The 8,709-nt window shown below is 38.8% G+C and overlaps 1 protein-coding gene across 1 annotated transcript; it reads right to left on the reverse strand.

The window, feature by feature from the left end:
- Positions 1-3,632: 3,632 nt before the first annotated feature.
- On the reverse strand, positions 3,633-4,181 carry LOC141588370 (uncharacterized). The gene has a single exon (XM_074409815.1). It carries the CDS (start codon positions 4,179-4,181, stop codon positions 3,633-3,635), a length of 549 nt encoding a protein of 182 aa, XP_074265916.1.
- Positions 4,182-8,709: the final 4,528 nt, after the last annotated feature.

Below are 8,709 nucleotides of genomic sequence, written 5' to 3' on the forward strand. Positions count from 1 at the left end.
ATTTCCATTCAAGGTAATTCTTATTCTATTTTCATTATGTTATTTATCATTTCATGTAGTATTAGTTTAGTTTATACTTTCAACATGTTTGAGTAATTTACCTTTGTCTAGGGAATAAAGGAAGCCATGCATGATTAAGTAATATGTAAATGTCAAAATGAGGTTAAGCTAAATTGATAAATTGTTTCTATCACATGTTTGCACCTTAATGTTTAATCTATGTTTAAAGGCCTTATTCATTGATTAAGTTTGTTCATTCGTTCTAAAAGTCGAGAGGCACGGAATTGAATTAGACTAAACATGTGTAGTAGGACGACCTAGTCATGGACGAGAGTTTCTCTAGGACCCGGTCTATGGTTGACACTAATATCGTAAGGTGGGTGTCTTTAAGCCTAAACATTTATCGTAAAATAAACTTCCTAACTTAACATGAGCATTTACATAATTAGCATGTGTGACCTGACCTCCCTAGACATTCTCTTTATTATTGTTTTATCATCACATCAAACCAAACTAATCAATCAACCGTTAATCTACCAAGGTAAAATTCAATCCATAACAACTAAATAATAACTCCCGTCTCTTTTGGGTTCGACCCCTACGTACTACATTCATTTGTTTTGCTAGGGTATAAATATTATCTTTGCATAGGTGTGCGATAGCCTATCAAAAAGAAAGGTTGATTTAATAAGGTAGAGAGGGAGGGAAGGCTAAAGGTACGGTCAAGTTTGAAATTGAAGAGGGAAAAGGGGGAGGTGGGGTTAATGTCAGATAAAGATGTTAAAGGGGGACAGGGTTTACTTGTAAAAGGTAAGGAGGGTAGGGTAGGGAGGGAAAGGATGGTCTTACCAGTATCATAAAAGGGGACCATAGTCCAATTTTCAGAAGATGTCAGTGGAGAGTCTTTGTCTAACTCAGTAGCAGGCTTGACAATTTTAGGTTTGACAACCTTAGCATCATTATCACCAATTGGGACCGGAGCATGCTCTGAGGGTGCAGGACTGACTGAGCATGAACCCTTGCAAAAAGAATGGCAAACAGTACAAAAAATTTGCTTGTCTGCCAATTTGATTTCTTGGCAAAAATTTCCCAGCCAAACTCTAGAAGGAATCGGTTTTGACTGATCGAGATGGACTGAAATTCTGGCAAATCTCGCATTATTTCTGCTGAGTCCATTGGGGTCGTGTTTGATAAACACCCCAATAGAATTACCAATTGCTCTTAAAATGTCGACACGATGATACTCGATTGGTAATTCGGGAAGAATGAGCCAGGTAGGAATAGAGGTAATTGAAGCCGTTGATGGTTGAAAATTTGGGGTCCACGCTTGAACATGGAGGTAATGACCTTGGATAAACCAAGGTCCATTTTCTTTGATATTGATGAGATCAGTAGCGGACTCCAGTTTGCAGGAATAGAAGCCCTTGCCGAGACCGATGAGGTGCAGGGTCTGCTTGCAGTTCCAAAGTTGTCTAACGGAGGCAGCAAGGTGACCGGAATCAATGGATTTTCCGGTAAGCTTGATAATCAAGGAGTTCTCCCACTTAGATCGAATCGAATTGATAACTTGTTGCGGAATTTCAATTGAAGGCTCGATTGATTTCTGGGAATTGACCTGAGCAGGGGTAAAAATGGGGAATTTTGGTTTCGAGGGGTTTGGGTGGTGGTTGAGGAGGGAGTTGGTGAGGGCATATTTGTAGGTGGCTTGGGTTGTGGGTGGGGAAAGTGGTGGCATAGGTGGAGAGGGGGAGTCAGCGTGCGGAGAGCGATCGGAAGACCCCAAGAGGTTGGGCACAGAGGGAATAGAGGCGGACGACGGAGGGGCAACGGATCCCTGAGGTGGTTGGGTTGGAGGTATGTGGTGGATCAGGTTGTTGATGAGCACGGACATGGTGGTTGGCGGAGGGGTCAGAAAAAGGGGGGGTGGTTTTTATTATCTTCTATTATTTTTATTTATGTGGTGGTTGTTATATTTCTCTAGAATTTACATCTCTCTAGAATTTACAACTCTGTCTGTCATGTATATGCCCATTTTCCTTTTGTTACACTCATCTTTTCACCTATATATTTTTAAAATATTCGGATTATTATCGTTTCTTGGTAATTAATTTTGTAAAATGATTTTTGGTACGTCAATGAGATTTTATGCCCCTTCCTTCTAATTTGTACTCCGTATTTGGGCCTATGTGACAAGAAAATGATTGATAAAGTAATTATGAAAGGATGACGCTATGGGTTGAGCTTCATATATATTTTTCTTCAATCTTAAAACTAATTCTCCTTCTGTTTAGGATTGGAATGGGTATCGACGGTTGAACGATCATCACGTCCTCCAAAGAACTATGCTGCCAACGTCTACCAGAATTCTGGAATCACTGTCTCAAGGTGTTTTGAAATCCCACAAATATGATATGGTGATGATTGGCAGATAAGCACAACTAATGGTAGCCATAAACCCCTATGTAAAGATATGAGGTTACTGACATATATTTGGGGTCACACACTGTCACAGAGGTCTAAATGTCACTTTTAGTTTCACATCTTGCATCTTAAGTTAAGTTACAACTTGCGGAGTACTTTATTATGAAGGAGTATTATTTTAGACTTTCTTTAGCTCATTGATCAAAATCAATGTATATAAGAATCGTGTATGTATGTTACTTTAGGAGAGAACTCATTGAAGAACAGACTGCCGCCGTATGTCCCCTCCTTTTTTTTTCTCCATCTCCTCTCTAAAAATTACTCATTCTCTCTTTATTTTCATGCATAAAGTTAAAGCCGTTGGATGATGATAGAATACGATTTGGACCATTAAAAAGAAAATGGACCATTCATTACTTTTAAGAAATGGAGAGGATCTTGACTCGTATAACAAAAATAATAGGCCAAAAGACGCATTCCTAATTTCCTACCAACCATACCTGATTTCTCCTTGGTTTACTTTTTTTTAGTAGGTCTTGCTGAAGAGCTAAGACGGTCTTAAGTTACGTAACTCTCACAACCCCCTTGCCATTTTTAACATTATTTAAATCAATTGTGATTACGTCTTAACTTAAGACCGTCTCAAACAAGAATTTGTTTACTTTTTTAGGTTAGTACTCATGTTTAAACAACGTTGATTAGTTCACTTTGGATTTTTTTTTACTATGTGTTGATGTAATACTAAAATTCAGAGAGACGGTCTCTCACTAAGTTTCGTATCCCTTTGTATGTTGACCATGGGTTCGTGACACTTTTATTGTCGATTGTGATCAAAAATTATTCTTTAATTTCGTACATGTTTATATAATAAGAGTGCCCATCTTATTATTATTCGTTATTAGTACCTATTTTATTACTATATTACCATTTTTTTCATTAAACTGTAAAATGGTCTACCAATAAGTTTATTGAGAGACTGTCTCTCTAGAGACTTACTCGATGTAGAATGTTCATTATACAAGTACCCCTTTCATCCCGTTTTTATTATCCTCTTTTCTATTTTGGGAAGATTTAAGGAAAAGTGGTGATTACCAACTTCACCCCTTAAATGAAAGAAGAATTCAGGTCCTAATTTTATGGTGTTTATGGTGGTAGTTAGTTTTTTTTTTTTTTTTTTTTTTTTTTTTTTTTGTCAGAATGAAAAGGCCACCTTATGCTATAGCACATTTCGCAATAGCATGAGCTGTCCTATTAAGAGCCCTGGGACAAAAACTAATAGCAAAGCAATGAAAACATACAAGGAGATTACGAATACAACATAAAATAGAAGTTGCTTCCTGTGTTTTGTCCTGAAGGCCAGCAACCTGGTAGACTAAATTCAAGCAATCAGTAGTTGCATCAATATGAGTAAAACCTTTTGAAAGGGCATCTGAGAGAGCGAGGTAAAGCGCATTAGCCTCAGCTTGAAATGCTGACGAAGCCCAAACACTCTCTTGATTCCTATGGATGACCTCACCGCTAGAATTTTGAAAAATCCAACCCGCGGCCGCCTGAAAACTAGGTTTCCATGCTGCATCACATTTAACTCGGATATAATCCGAGCAACAAGCAGAACCAATGAGAAAATGGGGAAAGAAATTCCTAATGCGCTCCATTTCTGAAAGGTCTTCCTGATCATGATTCAGACGTCTTTGTCGAAAGAGCATACACTGATGTTCAACATCAATATTTAAAGAAGCATCCAAGGACAACAAGCTCATAGAGCCGTATAAATCCACAGCCGAGGAACGAAACTTTATAGCATTCCTAATGCACCAGATCCTCCAAAGACCGCTCACAAAGAAAGAAATGAGATAACAAGATTGTTCATTCTTCAGAAAAAGAGAAATCCAGTTGATGATCCATTGTTGGAGGGACACATGTCTACCCGAATTTGAATTAATACCAAGCTGTGAACACAACCAAATACGCGAAGCTAAAGGGCAATCCCGAAAAAGATGCTCAAGAGTCTCAATCTGTTCAGAAGAAGATCAGTTGTCACAGAAGTAATTCCAATCAAGATTCCTTTTCCGAGCTTCACCCCCCAGAGGAAGTGTATTAGAAAGGATTTTCCAAAGGAAAAGATGCCATTTCCCAGAAATAGGCAAGGACCAAAGACGTTGCTTACAAAATAACACAGAGGAGTTTTCTAAACGAAGGCGATCCTTTGAAGTTGCCTTCCAAGTCCACAAATTAGAAAAAGCAGTCGCGTACCTAGATTTAATGGTGTAGCAACCAGTCGAGGAAAGAGTCCAGTATAGAGAATCAGAGCAATCAGAAGGCGGAATGGAAATAGCCATAATACGTGGGATCACAATTTCCCCACATATCGAATGAATCAGACTGGAGTCCCATTTCCCATGCTCCGTTTGTAACTGACACACTTGAACCTCTGGCTTATTACTTAAAACATCATCAGACAGAGACAATATATCTTGAAGTGAATGACCCTGAACCCATTTGTCTTGCCAAACCATCAAAGAAGAAGGAAAGCCCACTTGCCAAGCAAGATGAGGTCGTAGCAACTCAACACCCCACAGAACACCCCTGCAACCCCAAGAAATAGATCCTGAGGGAGGTCTTGCTGAACCGAGGACTTTATCAATAGAAAGATGGTATTTTGGCCCCAGAATGCTTCCCAGTAAACTTTTAGGACGCTGAAGAATTCGCCACCCAACCTTAGCAAGTAAACTTTGATTGAGACAACTCATATTACGAATGCCAAGACCACCATTGGACTTTGGAGAACTGAGAAATAACTTACTACACCAAGGCAGACGAAACCCACTATTCGATCCCCTCCACCAAAACTGTGAAAGTAAAGAATCAATCTTAACATTCACACTTACCGGCATTTTAAATGCCGATAGAGAGTAAATTGAAAGTGAAGAAAGAACAGAATGAATGAGTGTAAGTCTCCCAGCTGGTGATAAGTATGCATTATTCCAGCTCATAATCCTATTTTCAACCTTTTCGATTAAAAGAGCAAAAATGTGTTTCTTGCTTGTCCCAAAATTAGAAGGCAAACCCAAATATAATCCCATATCCTTATTACCTGGGACTCCTAAAATTTGAAGACACAAGCGTGTGTCATATAAAGTACAATTTGGACTGAAGCATACGGCAGATTTTCCTTTATTAACTTTCTGGACAGACGCAGAACAGTAAAGATTAATAACATCCATTAAAGCTTGAGAGAATGTCGCCTTTGCCTTAATGAAGAAAATAGAATCATCTGCAAATAAAAGATGCGAAATCGCAGGGCTGCCTTGACAAATTTTAATGCCCTTTATCCGAGATGATCGTTGAGCAGCAAGAAGCAAATGAGAAAGCACTTCTGTACATAAGGCAAACAAGTATGGCGATAGCGGATCCCCTTGACGAACACCTGATTTAGGAGTGAAAGTTTTACCAGGTATCCCGTTAACCATGACTTGGTAAGAAACCGAAGACACACAATTCATGATTAACTGAATAAACTTAGAAGGAAAATTCATGGCCATTAACGTATGCTGTAAGAAATTCCAATCAAGTCGATCATAAGCTTTACTCATGTCAACTTTGAATGCAAGTATTCCTTCCTTGCCCCTAGTCTTTTTAGCTATATGATGAAAAAGTTCATGCGAAATAAGAATATTATCAGTAATATTCCTCCCAGGAACAAAACCATTCTGAAATTTACCCACAAGAGTCGGCATGAACTTTTTAAGCCTATTAGAAATACACTTAGTAACAATATTCATGATGACATTACAGAGACTTATGGGACGATATTGGTCAACCGATTCTGGTGAGGAAACTTTTGGAATTAAAGCAATATTAGTGCAATTAAAATCAGCAAGAATCGCCCCAGAATTAAGCATAGAAAGAACAGCAGCAGTGACCTCATTCTTTATGAAAAACCAATATTTCTGATAGAAAAGAGCTGGAATTCCATCAGTACCAGGTGCTTTCAAAGGCCCTAATTGAAAGACAGCATTGCGCACCTCTGATCTAGTGAAAGGCTTAGTCAAAGAATCTTGATTATCAGAGGATAACTTAGCTTGGAAACCTTGAAAAATATGTGAATATGAAGCTGAGAAAGAAGCAAATGAAACTGTATCCCCTTCTGCACCATAAATTCCTTTAAAATAGGAATTAAATAATTTACTTAGCTCATCATCTTTAAAACACCACTGATCATACTCATCCTTTATACCAGCAATAATATTACGATGATGTCTAGTCTTGACAGAATTAAAGAAAAACCTAGTCGAAGCATCTCCCTCCTTTAACCAATGCAATTTAGAGCGTTGTTGCCAAAAAATAGCTGCAGCCTTATTGAAAGCAATATATTCTTGATGTTTAATGTCATACTCTGTTTCCGTCTTTCCTTTAAAAATATTTTCAAGTTCAGACCCAAGTATGTCATCAAACTCAGTCCATTTTGCATTCCATTCCTTACGCTTGTCAAAAGTCCATTGAGTAAAGGCCTGTCTTATGCGTTTTAATTTCTGCAGAAGTACAAAAGAAGTAGATCCACCATCACGCTTAAACCATTCATTCTTCAAGATCTCAAGACAATCAGAGTATGAAAAAATCCAAGCCTCCAATTTAAATTCTCGTCGTTTCTTTTTAGCGAAAAAATCCGTATCAAGAACTATGGGAGCATGATCAGAGCATTGAATAGGGAAATGCTTAATACCAGTATTAGGGTATAAAGAAGACCAATGAGAAGAAGCTAAACCCTTATCCAGTCTTTCATAAGTTCGAGCCATCCATTTTCGATTGTTACACCACGTGAATTTAGGGCCTTTAAAAACAATATCAGATAATAAATTTCTTGCCTTCCATTCAGAGAAACTCTTTGCCCCAAACAAACATCCCTTACTGCCGCCCAATTTATCATCATGAAACTCAATCTGATTAAAATCTCCAAGAAGGATATAGTGTGAATCAAGTTTGTGTATCCATTGTTCAATACACATCCAGACTTCATTTCTGCCAATCTTACTTGGTTCCCCATAGACACAAAACACGTACCAGAACTTTGAGGAGCATTCATTGACTTTCAAAAGTACAAAGTTTGCACATCGTTCCATACAAACAATGTCAAAAGATGATCGCCATCCAACCCATAGCCCCCCTTTAGTGCCTACAGCATCCACCCCCGCACACTGCTGATACCCATAACGACAAAACAAAGAAGACACTAATTTTACAGAACATTTAGTCTCAGAAAGGAAAATTAAACCATACATATTATTATTATACAATAATGCTCTTAATTTGTTAATTGCAGGGGCGAGCGGATCGTTGAGACCCCTACAATTCCAGGCGAGACACTTCATGGAGAAGGAGGGGGTTGAATAGGTTCAATCCCCGCAAAACCAGGCTCAGGACCAGCAGCATTTGCATCCTTAGAACCATCAGAACTTGAAGTAGAAATAACCATGTCATCATCATTAATAAAAAGATGAAATCCTTCCTTAGGATGAGATGATTCACCATGCTCAAAAGAACCTTGACCAATAAGAAGGTCAGAATAAACATAATTAGAAGGTAGAGAACTGGCAGAGCTCTTGTTCTTTTTAGCCAGACTTGAACATTCTGCAAATAGTGAATCATAATCACAGAGCTCCCAACCTGAAGAAGTATAATCACCCGGATCTGAAAAGGCCTTCCTTTTAGGATATGTTGGACTAAGAGAAGATCGATGGCCCAACAAAGCAGCTACCATTATGAGATCCTTGCCTTTACCATGAGCCTCCGTTCTATTCCATACTTGACATCCCCCTTCCACTGGCAACTGTTCAGACTGCACTAACCCAGCCTGGTTAGGCGCATTATTGGCGATGACATCATTATTGATCCGTGGTGGAATCATGGAAAAGGGATCTTCATTGGAAGTAGGAGAAACTCCAAGGACAGGACTCAGGTCTTGTCTAGCATCAACAAAAGGTAACTCATTGGATTGAAGAGGAGAAACATTAACCTCAGGGGAAGAACTTAGCAACGGCCATTCAGGGGTTGAATAATCTGAGCTTGAAGAAGATGACACTAGATGATTGTTGTTTTGCCCATGTTCAAACCCATGGACACCTTGGTCGTGATCCATCTGTCCAACTGGAGCATGAAAGAAAACAAGCACATCCTCCGGAGCTTCAATAAATTGATTAAGACCACGCGCATCAGCCTCTCTGAAAGCAAGATGAGAGTGTTGCTGCACTCTAGTGCTAATAGATGATAAAATAAAAGCAACCTCATCAA

This window comes from Silene latifolia, chromosome 6, assembly GCF_048544455.1.
Source record: "Silene latifolia isolate original U9 population chromosome 6, ASM4854445v1, whole genome shotgun sequence".
Taxonomy (NCBI): domain Eukaryota; kingdom Viridiplantae; phylum Streptophyta; class Magnoliopsida; order Caryophyllales; family Caryophyllaceae; genus Silene; species Silene latifolia.

Bases quoted from the DNA above. Each gene is read 5' to 3' on its own strand.
- LOC141588370 (XM_074409815.1), bottom strand. From the start codon at position 4,181: ATGAGCTTGTTGTCCTTGGATGCTTCTTTAAATATTGATGTTGAACAT.